Here is a 26,307-nt window from a genome sequence, read left to right as displayed (position 1 = left end):
CCCTGATTCTTTGCTTTCAGGTAATATAAACCGTTCTACAAAGGTGGAATCCGTAACTATCCAGTGTCTTTTTGTTAAGAATTAGTATGATGTATTAGTGGTTATTTACATGGAGTATTAGAACTGCTTATTACAACAATCTAATTTCGTCACATAGAAACCCGCAAGGCCTTAAATAAAAATTTGAAGGTGATGAGTTTTCTTCACTAACCACTTTCTTTGAGAGCAACATCAAAACTAACTTTTACACGAAAATGTTAGTGTTTTATACTTTACGTACTTAGAGGTAAAATTAGGTTTGCCTTTTCTTGAAATGCAAGTCGTGTAGATTAACGCCAACAAAGTAGCACGAATTGTTGGATTTCAGTTGAGTAAATAATCAAAAATGCTCTAAGGTTTGGTTCAAAATACTTTCCTTTTGGGAGAAATCAGCTCCAACTAATTATTTTTCATAGCCTAAGCTTTCCATTCCTGATATCGAGAAATTCAACTCATCTATAAATTCGCCAGACTTTGAAATACAAAAGATCTGAATCATTTAAACAATCTGGGAGTACGTATTTAGAGGTGCAGAACTTACCCAAGTAGGGAATTGTATTCGAGGCCGACGGCGTCGACAATGTGAGGAATTTCATCTGAATACAAAAGCCCGATAAGATGTTCATCCCTGCATAAGAAGAGCACAATTTCAGCTCAAAATGACTCCCAACTCGTCTGTGTCTATGCATTGAATTGCCAGTCCAATTTCACCTTGCTGTATAATTGTATGCTAAACTGAAAGATTGGCCACTGTGCATTAATTTGTTTTCGTAGGCAACACAAGACTGAATGGTTGGCACCACTGCGAGGCTTGAATCAAACAAAAACTACTAGCGAAATCTCTCAAGAACCCATTTAGCCCTCAATTTTGTGAGTATCACTGATCCTCGCTTACAATGTCAGTGCAAAAGTCCATGCGGCATGAAATATGGAAGATCACGTGCCATGTTTGGCAGAACTTGATTCTTGGAAGAGACATCACCACTCACCAAGCATCATCCTCGCAGGATTTTGAGGAGGCAACCAAAAGGTCACCAGATTGAGCACTGCTAGTAAAATGCATGGGAGAACGAGCAGATAGGCGTAAAAGTCCGGGTTGCGCTTCAATCTGTGTTCGAAAGGAGCGAGGTATCAGTGCAGTAGGAATTGAGCAAGAAGTAATTTGTATTTCTTAAACACATGCATACAAAAGAATAGTTCTGGACACTTGTCAACGTCAACGTGGAGTTCCTCTCCATTTAATTATGGTGAGCAAGAAATATACTGCTAATTTTAAACTACTACAAAATGGTGATAAAATCACTTCCTTAATTGAGGATGATGCACTGCTCCGTGTGAATCATGGACCTACACGAAGAAGAATATGAGGTTAGGGGAGGGCTCATCGCAACACGTCTGTCGAAAGAATCGGCGAACTGCGGGATACGCCACAATGTGCCACTCGTTGCTCTCCTGGTAATCGTCGAGCAGAGCACTTTTAATCCCATCCAAAAAGGTGAGATTCAGTCTCCGACCGTTCAACGTCCAAGACGCGAACCGAAGATAGCAGATCTGGTGATCGAATGGGAAGTGCTCCATCTGAATACGACACATGGATTTGTAGATGGACGGTGGACTCCAGAAGATCTGACCCGTGTAGTCCACGGTGAGCATCACCTCGCGTAACTCGACCAGACGCTCGTCAGCACTGAAAAGTTACGAAAAAAAGCGCGATGCTACTTAACCTTTGTAAGTAAAAGAAGCGGGGCACTATTTGCGGCATACTAGTTGAGGAGGACTATGTCGGGTGTCCAGACGTGCTTCACAGGGATTCGGACGTGCTTCACTTCGTTGTAATTTTTTGGATTCCATGTCAAAATCTCATCTCGCCATGCCTAAAATGCCGTCAAAATATCATTAAACAAAGCAATTTCTTGGTAATATTCGAGAGGATGAAATGATTCATCATTTTTATATACCTGCTACGAACCATCACTTACTTAATTAGTTATTTATTTTTTACCATTTCTGAGTAAATGGGTTTACTTTCCGGCATGTTTATTTCACAATGCCTAATGTACGAATATGTTTTTAGCTTTAAAATCCCCACCATTTCTTATTTAAAACTGAAAATAGGTAACTTTGGAATACCAATCTTCCCCTGCCCTTACCCAAAATGCGATAATATTTCAGTGTATATTTACTATTTTTTTGATTGTGCACCTAACTGCGTGTGCACTTGAGTCTCAGCAGATCGTGCCTCCGCTAGGTCACCTTGGTAATCTCCCAAATCTTCGACACGTTAGTAATGCATGCTCGTCCACAGTATTTTGCCCTGTCACGACTTCAGGGAAGACTCAGGACGATACCCAAAGTTAAACCTAAGTACACAATTTTGTGGAGAACTCACAAATTTGTTCCAGACATTCACCGTGAACATTTGATCAGCCTCATCGAGGTCCATGAGTTGGAACAGCGAGAGTCCAAATTGCACATTCAACGTCTGGCTGTTGTTCATCACCGGTCTCCCGATTTTACCCAGTCTCTCGTACTTCTCCAGCAACTGCTTGATCAATGTCCTCTCAAAGGACTGAAATTTGAAGTCTACAAGGCAGAGGTATTTCTTCTGTGGGACAATTTGTTTTGCCTCACCCAAAATAACGGTTGTAAATTTAGATTAAAATTCATGAAAAGGAAAGGTGGAAATTGTGCACAGTTTTCAGGCCTATAAAATGGAAAGCGATTAATCCCCCATTACCTTTGTCGCCTGCGTTGCAGGAGTCAAAGTTGCCTGATAAAATGAAGATCACTGTGGCCAAGATAAGCTTCATCGGTGCCTCGGCTGTAAGGAAGGAAAGTTGCCTTCACTCACTTGTTGGTTAAGCAATCCTCGGGGACCAAGTAGTGCCATATTCTTAAGCAATATTTTAAAAGCCCCCAGGATAGCCACTTGTCATTGTACCAAACTTATTTAACCATTTCTCATGTTCAGTTAGTGGCCAAGTAGTTTACGTTACAATAAACTGTAAGTAATATCCTCTGCTTCACAGATTTTTAGATTGTTTAGCTAGACAGCTAGGTAAGGATGCGTCGAAATACTTTTGCTGAAATGACAGTTTCGTTAGAGGGCGTTCTGCCCCAAAACAAGCCTAGCTTAATAGATGCTCGTTCCCTCGGTGAGTGACAGGCGGTGAAACAAGCCCCGGTGACCTTCTTTGGCTAAAATTGAGGTGGCACCATTCACTGATGCTCTCGGACTTTTAAAGTAGGAGAAAATGGTGTACCTCACCTCCGTAACTCCTACTAAATAGTAATTTAAGCCAAAATCCAAAAGATGCCGCTACAAATTTTGCTAACAGATATGAAGTGTAGAGTTGATGGGGAATGTGCGACTAAATACTTTGCAAAATAAAAGGCGAATCGTTTCACCAGAAAATCTGTAAATTAGAGAATGCATCGTACCAGCTCCCTTCTAGACTAGAAATTTACCATTGTTCCGATATGAAAGACCTCGGAATTAGCTTTTTTTTGAAATTCATCAAAAAATTGGCAATGTTAGGGGAATTTAGTCAGCTGCAATAAAGTTAATCAGTTGGCTCACCCATAGCTCTTGGGATAAAAATAACGACGTTTTACAGCTGGAAACTCCACCTCCGTCCAGCGGGCATCACAGCAGGCAAATTTGTGACGATGCCAAGGGGAGGCATGAATTGTTGTCGATCCCTCCTGCCGACGCCCCTCATTGGTCCATTGTTCGACCTTCTACGGGGTGTGGAGAGCCAATCAGCTGACGCCTCGCGCCTAGCGAATGGTAGAGTGAATACCTAACCCCTCCAATGGGCATCTAGTGGACTTGAGTACTGTTCACCCTCGCGACCAACGCTTTCAAATGACGCGCAGTTCATGTAACTTGGATAACTCTCGACCTTGAGACATGTTTCCTCGACGTAAATATCGACAATTGTAAATTGGCAAATTTGGATTTTTTGGGACTAAATTTAATCGCCATGGTCTCACCAGAAGAGAGGGAAGTTGAATTAATAATACCTTTTACTTTGTTGTCTTTTTACAGCGAACGTACCCTAAAAGTAAATGTGTTTTTATAGGCCTATTAACTTTAGGGAGAACTTAATCGGTAAAGCACGGGATGCAGAGTAAGTACCTCCACAGAGTTACGTTTGGTACTTCTTCCCAGCTCTACTTAACCGCCTATTTAGGTGATACCCATTTTGGGGGCGATTGAAGGTGGTCAATTATTCATCAAACACTCATAGGGCAACATATTCATTTACACATGAAGGGGATGTCATCAAAGAGCATTTCCAGTGTGTTAAAACCTCACCTCGCCTCGTCACTTGCCGTTATGCAGAAATGGAGATTGCTATAGTTGACAAAGTTCTCGAGATTTCAGTAGTACCTTCGATGTTACTCTCTGTTGACTAAGCTATCCTCAGTAGACGCTTTCTGTAGTGTTTGCGTACGGTTTTCAGTGCACGAAATTAGAATCGCTAACGTCTTGGGGTCGACTTGACTATTGCAGGCAATAATTAGACGGTTCTAGTCATCCCCAAGAGCGCTATAAGGCGAATCAATCATGAATTTGGCTTTTTACTAGCGTATAGAAGCACTGAGAGTCGGTTAATGTCGGTGACGCAATTAGGATACCAAGCCGCCAGCGTCGCGGTCGAGTCGCAGACCAAAGAGCCCGCGCAGTTTGGTGAACACATTAAAACAAACTGCGTTATCATGGCATTGCAGAAAAGCACCGCAATTGTGGCAGAATACTATCTTTGTTGCCACAGTGCATCTACTTTGCCGCCGTTGCGACAGTCAGAAAGGCCAAGGCCGGCGTCCAGAACCACCTACACAGACATCACGTGAACCTTCGGCCTACCACGCTGCAGCTCGCAGTACCACACCATCACAACACCGCGTTTTCTCGTTACCAATGCCCAATAACATTCTCAACAATTGCTAAAGCGTCAAAGAACCCCGGTATGGTTAATCCTTCTGGCTGTGATGTCCACCCCACCTCCCAGGGAAATGGGGTCACAAAGCATGGCAAATGATCGATTTAAGGGGAATTACGGTTAGTTCTGACGCCCACCACTTGATTCCAGTAAGAAAACTATGGTTCGATAGACCATCAAATCATTCATTAACTAGTCCATAACCCCTTTAGCCGAAAAATGACCATGACTTAATGTTGCATCTTCACATGAAATTGGGAATTCCGACTGACTTCCCCGATTATTTGTAGCTGTTGCCTACCCCTATCGAGCATGCTGACAGTAAAACAGGTGATAAAGCATATTCCCCAGCTCCGTTTCTTACAAAAATAATCAGAACACTTCATAGGTTCAAAAATTCATCAAGCAGAAAATTTTGTTTTGCTTTAATGGAGGAAATAAAGGAAGCCATAGTCCTAGCTCCCCATCGTCGTCGAAACAAATGCCTCAATACATTTCTGTTTGAAAAAATACAAGGCAACTAAGTTGTACAAATGACTACCTAATGCACATAAACACAATTAGCAGCCTCTTTAGCGAGCAAATTTACAGATTCTTCAATAAGGCAACAAACATCATTCTTGATTACGCTAGATTGCAAAAGCCTTTCGGAAGCTGCTCGCGATTGACTCATAAGCGAAGCGGCCAAAGACCTATAAAGCTCAGCGACTGTAGCGAAATCCCTCGAGGACGCCCAACAAACATCCGCCAAGGTCGGTTCTGGAAGGCCGCTTTCAGTAAAGCCAAGAGAAGTCAATGACTTTGGACTTTCCGAAGCATCGATTTCCAACTGGGAAAATGAGGTGGATGAATGATTAACTTGTGAAGAAGGGATAAAAATCCATCTTATACAAATCCTACCTGAGCTTCATTGACAAATTTTACCTCCTCCACAAGCCGAGTAAGACAGCCCCAGGCACTTCCAAAATTGCGGGCGCTTTGAAGCAACGAGTTGGAAATTGCCGCAGAAGGCGAATTTAAGACCACTGTTGCTGCACAACACTCACCAAGCAGAGCACCGCGCCTTAATGTTATGTGCTCAAGCCACTGCTTTGATAGAGTGGCAAGCTCTGAATTTGAGTCGGGTGATACCGTCATAAGATCGGAAAACTCTGCCCGCGTAGCGTCCGCTATTGCACTAGACACCATCTCCACAATCTGTTGTGGAGTAAAACATCTGAGATAACACTAGAACAAAGACTAGAGCTTAACTAGTGGGTGGAATAAAACATGCCTTTGGTACACGAAAGGAGGCCAGGTTAAGTGACGCTGTAGCTAATAAGATATCACCAGAAAGAACGGCAAGTTTGTTCCCTGACTCCATATTTTCGAGCCAAGTAGGGTTACTAGCTAATTTGGAGGGTGGAGTTGATAGATCCACTACGGTTCTACAAAAAGCAGAAATGCATAATCTAACAAAGTCATTCAAACCTATGGAGGGCCATAGCCAAGTTTATAATCGCTAAACTTTCCCCCATCTTTCTATGAAGACTCAGCAATTCGGAATCAGGCTGACTGAGGATGCATTGACCGACCATAGGTATGAGCATGCTTTGAGGGAATTGATGTGCATATTTGTTGCTGGAAAAGCGGCCAGTCCACATAAAGGGCTTCAGAAAGCTGTTAGGGGTGTTTCGAAGCTGTGCATAGAGTACGTGAACGATTTTGTGATCAGTTGTGGAGGAAAGTTTACGAGCTCGTTCCACGAGGAAGGTTGATTCAGACCCACCTAGAAGAGAAAGATCAAATGCGGGCGCCCGACCCCCAAGAAGACCCTCAGCACGCATGATAATCGACTTCCAACTCATTTCAATCTAAAGCCTGGGAAGGTTTTGTGCAGAAAGGAGATGACTTTGGGATGGGTTTCTCGGCAGCAATAGGGACTGCAAGTCGTACTCAACACGAGTGATTTTCTCGAGTGGATTTTGTTGATTGGGGTCCAAAGTGGCACCCAATTCGGGTTCGGATGTTGGCAAGATGTCGGTGTTTACCTGTATATCCTCAAATGGCAAGATATCAAGAACCCAATCTGAATCAACGACCTCAAGAAAGACACCCTCGGCTGTATACTGGCTATCCAGCATCAGTATGAACAAGTGGGCTGGATGTTAACATCTAGCAAACGATTAATGCAACTGCCTTCTGGGTTTTTTAATAACTCCAGTGCTTAGAAAAAATACCATAGTAGATAACAAATTATAGGTCTATTAGAAATAAGTTTTAGACCCAGCTTATTTCAAATGGTTTTAATGAAAAAGGAGGTTATAGGTCAACAAGAAATCAGTAGTGGGCACCAATAATGCAAAAAATACCGATAGGTAGATCAACAAAACTCTTTATGACTGTAATTTAAAGCTTGTTTTAAATACTGAATCAAGTTAAATGAATGCAATAACTAAATTTGTATTTTTAATGTCAAAAGCACTATTTGCAGAAATAAAAGTACAGCACTTCCCCAAAATTTCAACTATTAAGCCAAAACAATCTTATAAAATAGAAATCAGTTTTATCTTAAGTAACCGGAGTTTTATAATGGTTATAATACTTTGAATGTTCGTTTAATGGTCTGTTTTGCTGAGGGACCACTTTTGGCCTGGCCAGTGTACCTCCCCGGCATACTTGCCGAGTCAGTGGCCCGAGTACCTTCTGTATGTTAAAAATATGTATATTCCGTTTGAGTATTATGTCTTCTTTCGTGTTCAGGGAAGTCTCGGGACGCTGTATTGGTGGCGGCGGAAGGCAAACCCCATCTTAAAGGACATCTATCCTGGTTTCCCCTGCTCTGGGGGGCAAACCTTAGCGGGCAGAAGAAGTGCATTTGCTCTGGATGCGAGAGTCAGCTATGGTCCCAAAGGGGAGGATTAAGATCACCTTAGTCTTGTATTCTGCAGGAAAGCTATTAAAAACGAAGTAACACTGGACGTGAACCATCTGGATTAGTTTCGTTACAAACTTTCCTTACCATACCTTCATAAAGTTGTCGATACAGTAAACTTGCGATTCCTCTTCCTCTTCTCTACTAACTGATTAGAGCCCGGGTAGATATAACTGGGTCGCTTCAATGTGAGAACAGCTTGGCAAGGTGGAACAGGCGCAAAACCCTACCCCACGAACTTGTGTTAAATCCCGTCCTTCCTCACATAAATCTACTCATAAGCCGGTGTTCCTACATCTCTCTATGAACACGCATGATAGTCAGCACAATTCTTTGTCCCCGAATCCAGTTTTCGGACCGGACAAAACTCCGGATGCAGTTGAATTGCCAAGATGGATCAGTGAAGTTGCGGTCAAGTACCGCCTCAGTTGCATAGAAATTTGGTTGCTGGCACGCCGGTCCTTGGGTATTTCCTCATAGCATCGACTACGTCGTGATGCTGACGTGGAAGATTGTCCAAGGGGAGCGCTGAGGACGACTCCCAAAAGAGGATAGTGGCCATGTAATACGGTGGTTGCTCAACTCTCAGATTTGGTGAAGAACCACCTTGTCTTGGCCATTGTACCCCGAGTACATATGTTCTGTCCCAGTATTGCCTCCTCTCGTCTTCAGAGAAGTCTCGGGCGCTGCAACGGTATTTATTCCTCAAAATTTTACTTTGTTTGGTTTTTATCAACATAGTATGGTTTATCTTGGTACCTGGCTCATCCATCAAATACTCGTTCTCACCCTTTAAAATACTGTTGAAATGTTTATTTTTCATAATCTTGCATAAATCACAAATGTTCCACTTTTTTAGCTCATAAATTTTGATCATTTATCTTATGCTATCACCGCAATAAGTTCCTTCTTGGCCACGAACAAAAGACACTTCTTTATTGTAAAATAAATGAACTGCCTGCGATCGCTGGCCCTTCTGTCGATTTCGTGCCAAGTCTCAAATGTATTAGTTAAGTTGCGTCACTAATATCTCCACTTCGCCACCAGGACCATCGCTTTCCCATCATCCGTTTTCGATGATGAGGCCTGCTACTGAATGCATGATCAGTAACGCCTGAGACGCCCACCTCAAATTACAGCACAAAACAGCGTCGTGGTAGCACACGTCTCACTGCGCGAGAATTAAGACTCCAGGTTCTGCTTGGCCCCATCTAGACACTTCCACGTTACAGGTCAAAATAGCCACAGCAAATCTCCCTGACTCATTACCACAACCGACCAGCTACAGACACCCACTGAGTTTGGAATTAGAAAAAAATACGAAAATGCACAAACGATTTTTCACGTTAGGAAGTCGTCTAAAAATCATTGTCAAAAGCCTTCTTGGCTTTGTTGAGTTCTTCACTGAGTAGGAGGAGTTCCTTCGCCCGCGAAAACTTTCGTGGATCAGAGCGCACTAGGTAGGCGATGTCCTCTACCGTTATTTTGCCCACTCGACCAATCTCCATTGATCTACGTGTCTACAGGGAAAAAATCAGATCCACTGCGGGGGTGTCCGGATTTTTAACAAAACAACAAACCCCAATCGGGCTTCATCCTAACTGGGAAAATAATGGAAATTTCCATGCAACTTGTTGTTAATTGGCCACTTGAGGGCCATGTCTGAATGACCATGAAGTGGCCAATAATGATGGCGCACCGAATCATTACACAGTACCCATTATCAGCTCTCGTGACATAAGTGGTCCAAATTTCCCTGATAAATGCTGGAAAATACCTACCATGTCGAGAATGTATTGCACCGCGATCTCTTCAACCATAGCAACCGTTTCTGGTAGAGGATTTTCCACATCGCCAAAGCCGTACAACATTGCGCGGACTAAAAGCGCAAAAAGAGAAGCCTTCTGCGATTACAAAACTTTGGATAGACTATCACATTATCAAATATGAAGAGAGTACTGTCTTTCAAAAAGAGATGCTTCTTTTTGTCACCACTCCCACTGGCATCCTGGTCACCATCGACGCCAAAAATCTAGTAAAAATGCAATGCTTAATAAGAATGTCACAAATATACAGGCATCATTAACAGGAAAGGTGTTTAAAAGGCGAAAGTGCCGGTTGACAGCTTAAATGAATCGAAGGAGATCAGGAGACTCACATCCGACGATGGTAACTCGGAGTTGGCCATTCTAAAATGAAACGCTGACTTGTTAAATCGATCATCGAACCTCTTACCCTCCAAAAGGAAAACAATTCGACAATTATTCTATGACTTCCGATTATGAGAAGCCGCTGATTAGACACGTTATTTGATCATTGATCTGAAGTAATTTATATTAGTTCTAGCAATCTCGGTAGCATGCTGCCTGGTAGAAAATGGACATTTTAAATCCGCCTATGGGCATTCGGTCAGCAATCACGCAAAGAAGAAAAGACTTGCGAACAAAGAGTTTATTTTATGGGAAACATCTCGCCTTAAAAACATGGAATAAAAAGTAATTGAGGTTTGTCGGCATTTATGGGACAACTGCACCGCCCTACTCTAGGAACAAACCTACTTTGATTGCTAAAGCATACGCACAGAATAACTAAATTTATCATCATAACCTCTTTTAAATCAAGCGCACTTTTTGTTACCACCATTCACTGTTCAAAGCCATCAAAGAGCGCTGCCCACCTACTTATTTAGATAAGTAGTGCAAGGAACCGCCAAATCTATGGTCGCCCAACACCGAGGAGAGTAAAAATCATCAACCGGAGAGGCAGCAACCGATTAACCTTACCAGGTACACTAGATAGGCAGTTTATTACAGTCAGAAAAAAGAGAGTAAGGTATGTCTATAATGCATAGATGTAGCAGATCGGAAGGAAGATGAGACATGGGAAGGAGAGAACGAAGAGCCTAGGCTTAGGGATGCCTAAACAGAAAACAAAATAATTGAATTTTCGCCTTTTGGTAGACAAGAAGTAAGTCGACACCTAGAGAGATTTGAGGTACCTAAAAGGTAAGGTGAATAGCGTGAAACGAAATCGCCTATGTACGATGGTAAGAGGAAAACGCACTTGGCGGACCAATCAGGTTTGGAGGGAAGAAAGGGAGCTGATTGCAGTTGTGCGGAGGCCGAGGTATTTGTTGCGGACTTTTGTTTTTGTGTGCTGATGCTGCCACCAACAAAATCATTACAGACAACGGTATCTGCATCCGAGGCATGTGATCCTGAAAAAAAAACGATTAATCAGTGAAGGTTTGAATGCGATTAGATGGAGAGGAAGCGAAAAAAACAAAATCACTGAACCGGTCTTAAATTGAGTTGAAAAAGACCCGCCACAGGCTTCGGAACATGGATGTCCGCGAGACCCGAAGTTATTGAAGGAGAAAACAGTTCTTTGACAGACGACGCCTAGATTTGGTGGTGGTTGTGGTGGCGGTGCAGGTGGACAAGACTTCGTCTCCAAAACCGTCCACGAAGTCGAGTTGTGAACTAACGATTTACTCGAATGGTTGAGTGCTGAAGTCAAACCTGTCGCTACAAAAACAGAAAGTGCTATCAGAAGTAACACTCGAATAAGGAAAGGGTTCGAGTACAAAAAGTAATAATCTAAAAACATTCTTTAACAGGAACCGAAAGAATCGAAAAAGGACGAAACAAAAAACCCACCTCGAACAGCATTAGCAAGCACGTTTTGCCCATTAGCAGCAGGAAGATTGTTGATGAGGTTTGCACGTCGCTTCGCCGCCTCATTAACTTCTAGGGAGTAAGAACAACTGCTCCCCGAAACATCAATCGTGGCGGTCCCAGTGGAGGCAGCATAGAAGGTTCTTGAAGGTGTAAATCGACTACCGCCTTCAACTGCGCCTGAAGCTTGAGCATGTCGAGGTCTAAAGAGGACAAAAAAAAATGGAGTCGACCTTTTTATTATCATCAAAGAAGCAATAAACTAGAACAATGAACTCAATAACCGCCTCCTTGGGGTTATCATCATTCCGTTTCGTGTTTCAAATCGGCACGTCGATTGGATGACAACCTTGTGGGTAAAAGTTATCAAGCCGGATAATTTGGTTTATGCTGATTCTGTTTGTGGAAGAGGAATGCAGCTCCAAAGCCAAGTTTTGACACTTCGATTTGTAGGTTTGGTGATTGCTAAACTCTGCCATGGTTGTCAGCATCCACGACCTGCTGTTTTGAGAATCAAGTGGTTTATTGTGGCTTAAGTAGCTCAACTATTACACTAATTAATTAGGCGAACCCTTTAGTCTCCGTGGGTTGTACCTCCACTCGGCAGCATGGCTCTCTGGCCATGTCTGTGGTCACCCAGACCTTCTGTTCATTACTAATAAATCTTCTTCCAGAAGGTTTTAGGAAAGACTCAAAACCGATTGGCGAATTCTAACTTTCCAGAATAGAGGCATTCATTTTGGGCTGGCTGGAACTGTGGAGACCCACAAAAAAGTATTACTAAAACCCCATCCACTTCCGATAGTCATTCCAGTCTCTTTTTCTGTAGGAAAGAGCAATCTACAACTAAAGCAAAGTCTATTGTGGAGCTGGCTACAGTTGCTACTAGCTGAAATGAGAACCGAAGTGGCGGAGAGGAGTAGATGCACAATAGTAGCTGCTTTAAATTTTGTCTTTGATTCAATGGCTCTGCTTCTGGATAAATGTGCCCACATATAGTGGTAGGCATATGATATGCATTCGTTGAACGGCACCGTCCAGACTTGAGTACTTCAATGCCAGTGAATTCACCTCCTCCAATGCAGTTCACAAAGAAGACAAAACACCAGGTACAACCAAATCGGCATGGCGTATCACAGGTAATGGGTGCAAATATCTTTTTGCCTCCACGAAAATGACTGCCACTTCTGACTCGTGAGTGCTTGGAGGACGGCGACTACGTGATGGCTCATTATTTTGAAGATGGAAAAAAACAACTGGATTTGGGGACCATAAACTCTAACAGACTACTTCTAATTTGTATGAGAAAGGCTGTGGTTGGATTGGAGTAAACTAAAGCCGCAGGTGTCCATGGGTTTGCCAGGGAAAATGAACTATAATGAACACATTTATTCATGGAGCATTTGTGTGTTGCCACAGACTTCAAAGAACCTTCAAGTTATCATGAATTCATTCAATCTTGTAATATTTTCACGTGAGAAAAGTATGATCAGGGAAGTTGTGAGCCTCTTCACTCACCTAGAAGACTGCTCCTCAGTATCGCTTTTGATAATCGAAATCGCAGGCCGCTGCAGCTTAGGTCGTGGAGGGGGCATCCGACAATAATGGCTGTGATGGATGTGGTGACAGTTATGGCTGTAGCCGAGGATGCCTTTTCGCCTTTGGGATGCAGCTTCACCGCCACCAGCACCACCACCACCAAAAGCGAGCGACTGTCGACCAGGGAATTGGCGAAAAGGCAGCGATTGTGACGGCATTTGAGGCTGGGCCAGAACATGGAAGAACTCCCTCTCCAACTCGTCTGCAATGTTGATTTTGGCCACCGGTTTAAAGTGACGGTTGGGTACGTGGGTGTGAGTGACCCCGAGTTCGCCAATCTTTTGCGGGCAGTACTGATTTAGTTGAGACACGGACAAAAATGACAATGGATTACGTGTGCCTCATCAATCTTGGGCTGTTACGACATATGCACCTACACTTGGGCAGAAATCAAAATCGTAATTGTTAGACTTGATTAACGATAACTAGGTTGACATCAAATAATAAGTAGAAGAAGCTGTCGTCATTTGTATTTGGCCAAAGCTTGGTAGTGAAGACTTACAATAAAATGCACTTTAAAAGTGGAATTTGCGCTCTTAATTTTTTAGGTATGATTTAGGCGATTTCCGTATCGACAATAAGCATGGAGTAAATCGTTTTGACGGCGATTCGGAGTCGGACCCGATATGACTATTCTGAAGGTGGAATGTAACAGGTATCAAATCAATGGATATTAAATTCCAAGCTAGTGAGATATTAGTTGGTTAAAGTTTGCACCATAAAAAGCTAAAAAAGATCAACAAAACCATGAACGTGCCGATTTTCCAAAAGAACTTGACCCAATCATGACAGCTCTAGAAAGAGTGAAGAGGAGAGGTCAGCCCTTCGCAAAGGAAAGGACAATTCCACTGATTAGCTAATAATATGCGCAATAAAAACATTCCAAAACTGAAAAAGTTAATTACTTACATGTTTACTGCGCACGCGCTTGTCCTTGTTAGTGGCATAAGTAGAAGGTTGCAGTCCATTGAAGAGTGGATGGGAGGTGTGTCGGTTTGGCGATATTTTGTCAAGATGGTTCATCTGCGTTGTCGCGCCGCTCGACCTGCCGTTGGTCGCAACAACAGCTTCTGGGCGCTTCTCCTGATCCTATGCACAAAATAAATACAGGTTCCATAAAGTGGCCAGAAGTTTGATCTTACTGCAACCATCTTTAAACCCTCAACATATCAGACGCATTCACTCAGCTTCTAACACGGAATCATTTATGTTCATGAGCCACCACTGGGGCCCTGATGACAACACTCAAAACATGGCGGGGACTAGTTAGCAAAAAGGAAGTTCACCCCAACTGGGTGAAAATTTTCAATCTTCCAAGTTCAGGTCTCCATATCGGTGGTATAAGTCACTACAGCCAAGCTTCTGGTATCTCAGACTATCTGCACACTACTTCTAGATTCGCGGGACTCATAGTCTTCATTGGCAACTCGGACGCTGCATAAGCAGTAGTGCGGTGGAATATGCCTAACATCATTCATCGCTAGCATGATCGCCCCCGCTAATGCTTAAAGGAATGTTCATGCCAAGATTTCAGTCGCACTAACTGCTAATTTCTTAAACGGTAGATAAGTCATGCTTCTTAAACATATTGCACCGACAGTTACACAGACGCACATTAGAAATGTCAGTAGCTTTCCATCGGCTGTACAGACTGTTGCGAAGGTGTTTTGCGGCGTCCATATTGGAGATAGTAGAAGCAGGAGAAGGAGTGATCATTCCGGTCCTATTTCGGTCGCTGTGGAAGATGGATGTTTGCGAAGAGGCCTCAGATGCGACAATGAGTTGTTGACTACGCCCACCACCATTGATGCCGACGTACATTGAAAAAGGTACTGTCAGGTGATTTTGCAAAACTGGTGATAGAAAAAGGATAGAAATGAATGTGTAAAACTCTTTCGGAAAAGTCCAATCAATGTCAGCATACTAGCTCATGGATATAAAAGAAACACGCAGATTTCTACATCATCTATCATCTTCAAAGATGGCCAAACCACTCGCGCATCTACCTATCAAACACCTTTGTATTCACCTATTTATTAGCATCCACGGCTACAAAGAACGCACAATAGACAATCTGGTGGTATGTTGGTAGGCATCCCTGTGTTTCTTTGATCTAAGGGAACGGTATTCAGTTTTATCAATTTTGCTATTTGACTACGAACGGCAGTTGTGCTTGTTGTTGCAATTGTCAGCTAAATCGTCTGATGTTTAACGAATCATAAAAATCATGTCATAAAGAGAGTTAGGTTTATGTGATAAAAAATCATCGGATTTATTTAAAACAAAGTGATCGCTATATCGGTAATTTTTGTCACGCATAAAACCCAACAACAAGTGGGAGGTCTTGCTTTGGATAAAAAACAATACAATACTCAAAGCAAATTCAACCAAGATTGAATAAAAGAATGAATCCCTCTCCGGCAATTTTAAGCGTCAATAATTGTGAATGGGCATTACTGAAAGGGACGAGATCTCTTTGCTTCAATCAGTAAGACCATCCACAGACACAGACCTAAGTGCCACAGGTAAGAAACTCTCCGTGGAACTAAGTGGAACATACTGCTGATAAAACTGTTGTGGGAGCTAACAATAAGGCAAACAGGCGGAAAGCGTCCACAGCTGATGCGGGAAATGTTAATACCAACGCCCTCACCATTCTTGTCTCTGACCTCCAAACTCCTTCGACAAGCGGAAACGGCGGTATCGGAGACAAACGTTTCAAAGAGTCCACTCGAAGTGGTTGATACGGGACCCGTTGCAGCCTTAGATATTGGGCGAGTAGGAGCAATGTTCTCCGTCTCACTGTTCGACCGCTTGACCATGTCAGGAACAACGAAGAACTTGCTTTTTAGGGCCTTGGAAGGGATCACGTAAACGGATAGGCATAACAATTCCCTTTAGAATGTTTTAGATTACAATGTAGACCTATGGGGCTTTGCGATTGGCAAAAAACGCCTAAATACCTTTTATAGAACAGTACATTAGGTGCAAATTTGGTTCAGTGCATTCAAACTGACCTATGCATGATAGATCTATTCAGCTAAATAGAGTATTTTGTGCAAAAAACTAATAATCACAAAGAATTTTAGAGAGCATCGACAGAAGTCGAAAAGATCCCAACTTACAGCACGAGCCGTCGGTCGTTTCTTCGGGTTCCACGAGATCAACTCGCCGATCAGCTGCAAGGCGGCCGTGCTGGCATTAAAAATAATGTTGCTCAGTCGAGTAGGAGGGCACTTAGGAAACCTGAAATTCATCGCACTCGCCAGCCTGTAACCCTCTGGCCAGTCTTGCTACAAAACAGCAGACCAAGGTGCATACTACTAAATATGCATTACCAGTAGTTAAGTGATGAGAAAGATAAATGGAAGCTACCTGCAGCGGAGTGCCAAGAACAGTGCAAATTCTAAAGAGCATGTCTATTTCTGAGTCGCCGGGAAAAAGGGGTTTCAGAGTAAACAGCTCCGACATGATACAACCGACTGCGAAGAGATCGATAGGTGAATTGTATGTTTGTGAACGTAAAAGGATTTCCGGAGCTCGATACCTACAAAAAAATTCGGTAAATGAGTCAGAATTATTGTAAAACCAACCACCGAGTGGAGACGTAGTCTGTAAAAGGTGGCTGGGAGCGAATTTCTCGAGCTAAACCAAAGTCCGCCAACTTGACAATATCGACACCGGAGCAGAGGAGATTTTCTGGCTTCAGATCGCGATGAAAGTAACCTTCACAACAAAAAATTGGTAAACTCTTATAACTGAACTACTCGAATAAAACTAATTGGAATCTGGGTGTTTGAGATACCGAGAATAAGCTGTCCGACTTTGAGGGGAGTATTTAATAAATAAAAACAAAAGCCACATATTAACAGGAACGCTAGGGAAATATACCTTGTTTATGCATGTACGCAAGTCCATCCAAGACTTGTCGGGTGATTTTACGAACTGAGTCTTCAGAAAATAATTTTTTTCTATAAAATATTTTGCTGAGAGCCGACTGTGATGGCATTATAAACTATGAACGAAGAACACAATGAAGAGGTTAATTGATGCACAGATAAGAAAAAAATCCACTAGACACCTGCGTTTCATCATTTCATACAAATTTTCTTTCATATATTCAAATACAAAGAAGAGTTCATCCTTTTCGCGAATGACTTCTTTCAGTTTTATTATACAAGGGTGCTCAAGGCGTTTCAAGGTCTTGAATGAAAAATCAACAAACAGAAAAGTTAGTGACAGCTCAGAATGTTAGCAAATCAAGGTACCTTTGGAAAATTCACAACAAAGTGTGGATCACTTGTCCAAACTAATAACGGCTGAGATTAATAAAACAAATTGGCAAAAACGAAGGCAGCAGTAACGTCCAAAAATTGTGCATAGAGGATTACCCGGAAGCAAAATACTGAAAGTGAGATTACCTTAACTTCCCGAAGACTTAAGCATTCAGACCACGAGCGATACTTTTTTTTCATTCTAGAAAATACTTCATGAGTAAAATTGAACTACTTTTTAATAGCAAACTTCTCCTTGGAATCGATGGAAGTGGCTAGCAAAACGGATCCATATGTACCATCCCCTAACTGTCGTGTTAAATGATAGCGATTCATATTGCCTATCCGCACACTTTTATTTTACGACATTCGAGTGCCTCACAATTTTGCACACAGATACAACTAAGCCGGCAAGGTCATCACGCATTGTTTTTACTGGTGACAACTATTAAAATATTGTAAAGTTTACATTATAGAAAACAAAATGCTGTCTCACTAGTGCTGTTGATATGCCAATACACTGCGCAAAGTACAATAACATACCTCGGTGTACAACATGAGGAATATAAGTGACACCATTGATTCAAGTCGAGCATGTTGATAAAATCCTGTTTTTCCAATCTTGCTCTTGCTAATATTATTTTCGAGCTTCACAGGACTGCCATTCATTTGTTGAAGAATTCAGTTCCTTCCAATAATGGGTTTTCCTAGTATTTTTCCCTGAATCTCAAAATTTTTCATTTCACAAATATGCAAAAATACCCGAAATGTTTCCTACACTCCCCAAAATAACATGACAAATTCTTCCTTCCGAACTTCCGTTGATCACCCACCAGTTTTATGATAATATGCCGCATTCATCCACTAATCCTGCAAATTTTCTACATGAGTTGCACCCACGCGGCCTTATAAAAACCACAGACGCGTCAGTCTATTACTGCCTAATCACACGCGACCGCACTGTGCCACCCACCTGTGGGAGCAATCCCTCCCGAGCACAGCCCCACACAACCCGCCGTGGAACTTGGACGCACCACACCCCCAACGAGCAATGTACCGTTGGTGGCATGGTGTAAGCCGTCTCCCGAGTCGCAGGTATGAATTACTTTCCAGTCGGAATGATTGACCCCAGGTAGCTAGCAGGACCCCATCACCCCAAGGCGCAAGATTGGCAGACCTCAGGAGGCGAAAACCCAACCCTCCATGAGGATGAGGCTTTGTCACCATCACCCATACGCATCCAATCTGACTCTGAAGAAAAGAAAGCGGCGATACTCAATAGCAAGCAAGTTGGTGCGCAGCATCTGACAGAAAGGGGTGGGAAGAGACAGAGGGACAGAGCGAGGCACCGCGGAAGAGGAGACAGCGATTGAGAGACAGTTAAACCAGCACTGACGCCGCCTCACCTTGTCTCCAAAAGGGTAAAATGAATGACTGGTAGGGAGACTTGGGAGAGCATCACAAAACGGTACGCAATCTGGTCGTTGTGGTTGTGATAACGCAAAAGAGGAATCAACTGCGTGGTTTGAATGACCGGGACGAAGGTGTAAGCACTTTTTTGGAAGGGGGGAAAAGAAGTAGGTGGATTGACGTATTTTCACCTAAGTAGTATCCATTTTCTCCCCTGCCTCGTCGTCCTTTCTACTATCCTCGTCACTCCCCTCCGCCTTTCTTGGCGTTTCCCCAATGGAGGTAGAGGAAGATTCAGTTTGTTTTTTCTCGGCACCTAGGGATTCCTGCAACGCCGAGGCGAACGCCTCCAAATCTAAGAGGAAATGACCGTTTTATGATAAAGTGAATGAGTAGAGTTAATTCGTTTTTTACAAACCCGAAACCTACCACCAGTGCCGGCGGCCTTGCAGACTTCCTCACCGAGACCGAATTGGGAAAGAGCCGGACCCAGTTGACCCGATTCTAAGGCCTCCGAAAACGACTACAAGGGAAGAAACGGAGGGGTACCTCTAAGTGAGGATGCCAGACTTCTTCGGGTTCAGAAAAGTAATAAGATTTCCCTCAATTTAACCTTAAATGAAGGCACAAATCGCATATGTGGGGAACAAACAATGCCAGAAATAGGATCAAGCCATTTCAGGCTAGGGCAGGGTAGAATTTCATCATCGTCAATTAAATGGCAAATTGTAATCCCTTGATAGGAGAGCGCGATAAACGTCGTCCGTCAATCCAACCCTAGATATACAACTTCATCCAATTCCGCTAGCCTTTCAATTTACTTCGAATGACCCCATAATGTCGAAACAGCGATCATGTCAAACCTTGCCGATGGGGTACATACGTCCACTCGCATTGCGGCATCTTAAGAGGGAAATCACTTGTCAGAGCGGAGTTCTCTATCTACACTGCCGCATTTAATCACTGTGCGCTCGTCCACCAGTCAAAAATTTTGCAAGCTCATTAAGTCAATCGCGAAGCAACACCGTTTTTCCACGAAGAAACTGGCATTTGTTTTGCTCGCATACAATCCGACGTAAGGCGAAATTCAACCCAGTGGTACGGTACTACCTCCCATGGTGCCGGTCTCTCAGCCCTTCTCCACACTAATAAGTCACGCCCTATAACCTTCCCGAAATGATTTGAACGCCGCATTGAGGTACTTCACGGCTTCACGGAAAGTTTTCAGCCATGCGCATATCAATTAGGTACAGGAAATGTTTTAAAAAATGCTTCTGCCAGTCAATCCCCTGAACAAATGTAGGGGTATGTGAAACCGATGTAAATGGAAACGCCAGCATCGGCACCAGTGTGGACTGTCACCTCCAGATGCGTAAACGAACAAAACAAAAAAAATACGAGTGGGTTCTGACTCACTTTGAGAGCATACTTGAATTGGGGTGAGCGGACATTGGCGATGACGGCCTGGCTGGGAGTGAGCTGCTGGTCTTCGGGGTCGATGGGCGGAAGGTGGGCAGCCAGACGCTCCGCCAGCGCGGGCTCCTTGTCCATCACTTCCGTCACGGTGTCCACACTCAGACCCTGAGTCATGTCGACATGCCTCTCCGATTCTGGTAAGTTGATTAAGGATGGAAGATTACAGAGGAGCAAAGTAATCCATTATAGGAGCTAATTAGTTCGAAAATTTCTGCCCATCAAAGGAAACAGCATCTATGATGGCAGAAGTGAAGGAGTGAATCGGACAGTTCCATTACCTGGGTGATGACAACGCCTTATGAGAAATCCAAAAAGCAGAAAAGGACCGTATCATGAATTTAGTGGAAGAATGATGATTTGCATTCTAGAGGAGGTTCGACACCCGTAAAAATATATATAAGAGTAAATGTTGAGTGGAAATGAGGAATTCGTTTCCAGTGACTTTGCAAAAGACTGAGCACAGACGTGTTTCAGATCAGAATCTGAAAAGCATAGAATCAACAAATTCAAATTCTGCTACTTCCGTGAGGGGACGGTTTCAACTTTAACGGAACACGGTTACAATTTTAAACATGAGTCAAATCGGTGAGAGGGTGCAAATCAGTGGGATGTAGAATGGCGTAATTGTCATTATGTAAGGTCATGTATTAGTCTAACGCGTTACTATTTGGGTGTCATCACAGCGACTACGCTTTCAGCTTCCGGTAGATGAGTTGTCGGTAAGCAATCGCATATTGGCAAAAAAAATCACAAAACAAACGATTATCTAACTATCAATGCGGCTATCCACCGGTAAAACGAAAATGGAAGAAGCAAAATATTGTAAGGGAATTGTGTGGTACTCGTGCGGAAGAGGATATAACACACAAAACTTTAGGTGCGGTAAACGTATCAAGCAAATGGAATCTGGCATTCACTCCAAGGGTGATCGAAATTGCCATCGAAATCCATTTTGCAATTGCAACTACAAATCTCATGAATCAAATGGGAAGAAAGGCATGGATACACATATGTAGCCTTTATTTGCAAGATGGCTAACAAAACAACCACAAGGAAATGGGTCGGCAGTGGGATTAGCGCTCTGGACAGGACACCGCATCAAAGTGCGCATCATGTGGTCCGCTTCCATTGTAACGCCCACAACGTCATCTGTCGGAATAAATTTACCGGGTGCAAGACTCCTCTTTTCACCCAACTGCACGACCCAATGCTCCATCTTTTTTTCGTAAGAAATAAACACATGTATATTTCCTTCACCAGCAAAGAACTAACAAAAGTGAAAATGCAACCTGAACGACACCATTAACTGACGACTTCATCCAATAAACAGATTGCCCCGTATTCATAACGCGGACATTTGGCCCAGTTTTGCGGTTACTGCAATTCGGGATAAACTGAACCGAAAATTAACGACCCTATCCCAGTCCCCATTAGTGAAAACAAAACTGGTAAATCTACTACCGGAAGGACGTCATTCATCAAATGTAGTTAGCAGTGCAGCTACTACGCCTCTTCGTTGGTTGGTGCCTCATCAGAGGACACTATCTTCAAATGGTATGAAGAAGCCACGATTTTAGCGGGGACGCAAAAAACTAAAAGGAACTACGAACCAGCCATCTTTTGAACATATCACCCAAACTGTGTTGGTGATGGCCCGGCGGTGCGTCCTTTGATTCTCGGAGTGAAACAGGCACTCATAAACACTAGCACAACTTGCTTCACTCATTGAAATAAATGCCACAAAACTGACCAAGCTCGCACCTGATTGAATGATGGCAACGCCACAATGCATCTAGCTCTACAAGAGGAGCTTTTGAACTAATGTTAAATATCAATTCAATGAAACTGAAAATGCAGAGACGTGATTTCACCTAACATCTGAATTGACCGCCCACCTCCCCGAACCACACCAACTACTCAACATATCTTCGGCACCAAATCGCGGGCTAGAGGTGAATTAGGAAGTTTGCTGTTGTTGTTGAATATGATGATGGTGGGGATGCAAACACCGTTTCACCAGTGAAGAGAAAAATAACATTGACTTTTGAAAAGACGTCAATCGACAATTCCACTCAATTTTGCATCCTTGCCAAATCGCCTCTCTGGTTGGCGCATCTAACGAACTTGACATGAATGGTCCCTATGATCGGTCTAGCACCACTACTGCCGCTGCACACAAAGGAGAGCGTGTTGATTATTTTTGCACAGGCTACCCCTTCTTTGTCACTAAAAAGCGTCCAAAACTCACTGTCTTCGGTCTCAGCTCAGGAAACAGGGACAAGTACAACCGTAAATCAACCGTTCCATCCAACAATCCATAAGCATCAAATAATGGCAGAAACTATGTAAGCAACTGCATTAACTGATAGAAACAGGTATTCACAGCCGAATAAGGATGAAAAAGCCTAAATAGAGTTAAGGCGTGCAGAAGGTTGTTTAACATTGTTCGAACATTTGATCTAGCTTTTCTGGAATGAATTTGTGATTCAGAGCCAACTAACCGATCCATTGATAAATTCGCTCAATGATTGCAAGCGTAAAGGAGTGAGACAGAGTTTTCTCTGACGAGCTCGTTCACTAGCAAAAACCCTTAAATCACTGCTCGGTCATTTAGAGTACACCTATCGCGCAGTCACAATCTTTGAGAAGGAAATCGTGAACTGGAGGACAGACCAAACATAAATTAGCGATCTCATGACAGTTATACTAATGAAAAAAAGCTCTTCAAAAGGCCTATTCGATGACAATTCCGCCCAGTTTCTCTCCATCCCGAAGGTCTTGAAGACCAAAACAATAATCCACGCGAGATGTACTACTATTATATGCTGCAACCGTCTCCCGATTAAGTGACTTTGTGGATATTTAGTCCAGCTTTTGCGCCAAAACGCAAACTAGAGGCCAATGATAAACTACGAACAAGCAAGTGTCATCTTTCCACCGTCCCATGACAATGACACAGGGTTCCTGATTGACCACAAAAAAGGGGGGCGGCTTACGATCAGAGGTGGTAGCCGATTGAATGGTGGAGAGGATGGAATGGAGATCTTGGAGACGAAGTTTGCCCTAAAGTCAAAGCAAAATCGAGAATCGCAGAATGCCAAAAGCGAGAACAAGCGGTCAATTGATAGGCAAAGGATGCCAGTAATGACTCACAGGTTGGTTATCTACGGTGGACGAGGAGGAGCCGGCAGCAGCCGGAGCAGAATTGGAGGCGGGGATAGCAGGAACGGAGCTCGAGGAGGCGGTGTGCATAGCCGGCGCTTCCACTCGACTGGAGAAAGGAAGGCGACCCGTCGGTACCGGCAAAGCTTGTGCCGAACTAACAATAGATAGTATGAGTAAGCTACCGACGTAGACACAGCATGACTGCCTCAGAAGCTAAATTATGGCGCCCACAGCTTCAAATCTTACGCACTTCCAAAAACTTTGTTGACGTCTGGAAGCTGCACTTGGGTCGAAGTTACACCCTCGTTCAGTATACGTAAGAGCAACAGATTTCAAGCGAACAGTTGAGGATTTGAAAACAAACATGAATAGCGTAATTCCATTAAGTGCTGCAGATAAACACAACAGCAGCATGGATTCCTACCAAATTCACATTCCACAGTGACAAAGAGGAGAAAAATCTGACTTTCTAAAGCGTTACGCCTGAGTTACCTTAGTTTCAGACCGCTCACAGTGACGGCCTCGATTTTTTTTAATTATGCTACGCAGATACCGATTGAGCACATATTTTCCGACACGGTAGCTCAAGAGGTATAAAATTGCCACCTTAGGCATTATCAGGTTCTTTAAAGAGTATATCTTCACTAGTACCCGAATTGGGTTTTTCAGAAACCTACAAGGCGCATAGATTTGGGGTTTTAGGACAACTCCCATGCAGCCCTGGGATGTGTATCCAACTGACCCTTTACTGATTAATTTCGTGTTTCCGTGACCGTAATTAAAAAAAGGAAGAAATGTCGTTGATTTTTGAAAGGAAGTATTAATCCTGTGAACGGTGAAAAACACCTGCAGGTAACAACAATGCCTGAGTAAGGAAGATATTCGAATCTTGCAAGGCGGAAAGTCCGTGGATTTGCATTTCTCAAAGATTACCAAGTTTGAAATTTTGCTTTTACGCCACTTGAGTTCAAGCAACCTGAGCTCAAAGAGCGCAGACTTTGCCTCAAGAGCCGTCTCACATCTAACAGTACGACGGAAAGTCGGAATTTTTGACGTTCCAAAGGCTATGGATAAGTATCTAAATGTCCATCAAAGTTACAAGGTACTTTAATGCGAATACGAAGACTCCATAGGCAAATTAGAGGAAAACCAACAAAAGATGTATGCAAATTAGAATGTTCGCTGAAAGATGAAACAATTTTTGGTCATTGTAAAACCACGTTTTTATGAATAAAAATCGGAAGGGCGATAACTTTCACTCTAATTGACACCAATCCAACTTTATGATTCGAACACAACACAAAACAACAAACATGGCTGAAAATCGTGATCCTCGTATTCATATAAACCGATATCTAAGCGTAATATTATGTGCAACTTCGAACATTACCAAATCTTACAAAGTAGACAATTGCGAGGAGATTTGGCAATTAAAATTTAGTGAAGGTTTAACAGCTTTTCAAAGTAAAGACTGGCAATAAAAAGCCTGAAACGTCCCAGATTTCGCCAAAAAATGAATACCTATTAACCTAAATTAGCAGAATTAATACATTGGTCACCAAGGTCTCAGAGGAGAGTCGACCATCACATCCACCCAGATGCTTCCTCGTTCTAATAATAATATCAATTGGCGTTATCAACTTTTCCCAAATTTGATTCTAGCCAAAAAAAAGCAAAAAATAGGTAAGTATCCTAAGACTAAGAGGATTCTGTATCCAGTGCATATTCAACCAACTTGTTCACATGAAGCTATTGTGTGCAGCCACAACTATCGCAGACTGATCGGGGATAAATTTCGCAGGTATGTCGGACTCAAATAAGACTGCAAGAACATCACAGAAACGTAATACGTACAGCGAACGCGTTAAAAACCTAAAACAAAGGCTAACGTTGCTAAGTTAATCAAGGTTGTAAACGCCATTTTACCAGAGCGAAGAATTAAAAAATCAAGTAATGTACCTTTCACCATCTGAAGGCATTCCAAATCCCATGCCCATGGAGAAAAGAGTGAGCAGATCGTTCTGATTTATACCAGAGAGGCCACGCATTCCACTGAAAAAGTCAGCCATGCGTCCAGCGGAGCGCGAAGAGACCAAACTTCCAGCAACTGAGCTGCCGATGGGTGCGGGTGGGGTGTTGATGAACTTGTTGACCGTTTCGCAGATTTGAGCGTCGTTGTTGGCGTTGGGTTCCTGCATCCATAAGAAGAAGCGCCGCTGCGGCGCACTCAACTTGAGCACAAACACCCGACCCGATTTGCACTGTGGCACGGGCTTGAACTCTGCCTCGCGTGGTACCAGGACAAAGTTCTCCTCAATGAGGCCAGTACGGCGGTCGAACCAGCAGAAATGGACGCTGTAGTCGCCAGAGGTCTGGTAGAGATAGGCGCACCCCTTACGCGCGTCTGCGTGTACACTGTTATCCGGATTCATGGTCATCTTGCCCGCCTTGAACTGGAGCAGTGGGCGAGCCTGCGGTTTTGACGGCTGGCGATCAAACAATCCGGTGCTCATTCTTGACCGCCAACTGGATTCTAGCTTATCGAGGAAGATCAATGGATTAAAAAGTTGGGCTTTTAAGTTCACTCACCCCTTTTACATAATGAGAACTTAGAAAGAAAGCCTAACTGTATTTACAACCACACCTAGTTTTTTATACATTGGGACCCCAGTAGTCTCTATGTGAACGTTATGATATCCAATTCAGCAACCGACGCCACTTGAGAGCTTAAAAGTCTGAAGTTGCTACTTTTGGTCTTCAATTTGCTCTAACTTTAGTGAGAGCTACGGCGTTCCCATAGGGTT

General features: G+C 43.1%; 5 protein-coding genes across 5 annotated transcripts in view; 1 reads left to right on the top strand and 4 right to left on the bottom strand. All coding sequences in view use genetic code 11, as the record gives it.

The window, feature by feature from the left end:
• Positions 1-7,111, bottom strand: part of EGR_07339 (Neuronal acetylcholine receptor subunit alpha-3) — a gene marked incomplete at both ends in the record, with an annotated part of 9,123 nt that extends 2,012 nt beyond the window's left edge. The window contains 12 exons of the mRNA XM_024496588.1: positions 581-667; positions 1,029-1,147; positions 1,391-1,726; positions 1,804-1,913; positions 2,429-2,622; positions 2,777-2,860; positions 3,645-3,780; positions 5,578-5,817; positions 5,889-6,185; positions 6,271-6,415; positions 6,459-6,756; positions 6,880-7,111. Coding sequence (XP_024348967.1) covers positions 581-667; positions 1,029-1,147; positions 1,391-1,726; positions 1,804-1,913; positions 2,429-2,622; positions 2,777-2,860; positions 3,645-3,780; positions 5,578-5,817; positions 5,889-6,185; positions 6,271-6,415; positions 6,459-6,756; positions 6,880-7,111 — 2,278 coding nt within the window. The remainder of the gene's footprint in view (positions 1-580; positions 668-1,028; positions 1,148-1,390; positions 1,727-1,803; positions 1,914-2,428; positions 2,623-2,776; positions 2,861-3,644; positions 3,781-5,577; positions 5,818-5,888; positions 6,186-6,270; positions 6,416-6,458; positions 6,757-6,879) is intronic.
• Positions 7,112-9,260: 2,149 nt separating this feature from the next.
• EGR_07338 (Transcription initiation factor TFIID subunit) lies at positions 9,261-10,090 on the bottom strand (the record flags this gene model as incomplete). The annotated part of the gene is made up of 4 exons (XM_024496587.1): positions 9,261-9,422; positions 9,684-9,781; positions 9,862-9,934; positions 10,061-10,090. The coding sequence occupies 4 exons, from the start codon at positions 10,088-10,090 to the stop codon at positions 9,261-9,263; spliced, it is 363 nt and encodes a 120-aa protein (XP_024348966.1).
• Positions 10,091-15,386: 5,296 nt separating this feature from the next.
• On the bottom strand, positions 15,387-18,121 carry EGR_07337 (Serine/threonine-protein kinase MAK; the record flags this gene model as incomplete). Its single annotated transcript, XM_024496586.1, has 8 exons — positions 15,387-15,593; positions 15,739-15,797; positions 17,070-17,175; positions 17,211-17,381; positions 17,447-17,497; positions 17,600-17,683; positions 17,817-17,897; positions 17,996-18,121. The coding sequence occupies 8 exons, from the start codon at positions 18,119-18,121 to the stop codon at positions 15,387-15,389; spliced, it is 885 nt and encodes a 294-aa protein (XP_024348965.1).
• Positions 18,122-23,239: 5,118 nt separating this feature from the next.
• On the top strand, positions 23,240-23,671 carry EGR_07336 (hypothetical protein; the record flags this gene model as incomplete). The annotated part of the gene is made up of 1 exon (XM_024496585.1): positions 23,240-23,671. The coding sequence occupies one exon, from the start codon at positions 23,240-23,242 to the stop codon at positions 23,669-23,671; it is 432 nt and encodes a 143-aa protein (XP_024348964.1).
• A 1,778-nt stretch (positions 23,672-25,449) lies between these two features.
• On the bottom strand, positions 25,450-26,016 carry EGR_07335 (Proteasomal ubiquitin receptor ADRM1; the record flags this gene model as incomplete). Its single annotated transcript, XM_024496584.1, has 1 exon — positions 25,450-26,016. One exon carries the CDS (start codon positions 26,014-26,016, stop codon positions 25,450-25,452), a length of 567 nt encoding a protein of 188 aa, XP_024348963.1.
• Positions 26,017-26,307: the final 291 nt, after the last annotated feature.

Source organism: Echinococcus granulosus (assembly GCF_000524195.1).
Source record: "Echinococcus granulosus chromosome Unknown EG_S00075, whole genome shotgun sequence".
Classification (NCBI taxonomy): Eukaryota; Metazoa; Platyhelminthes; class Cestoda; order Cyclophyllidea; family Taeniidae; genus Echinococcus; species Echinococcus granulosus.
The sequence above is the reverse complement of the archived record's forward strand: the minus strand, read 5'-3'. Positions and strand labels throughout refer to the sequence as shown.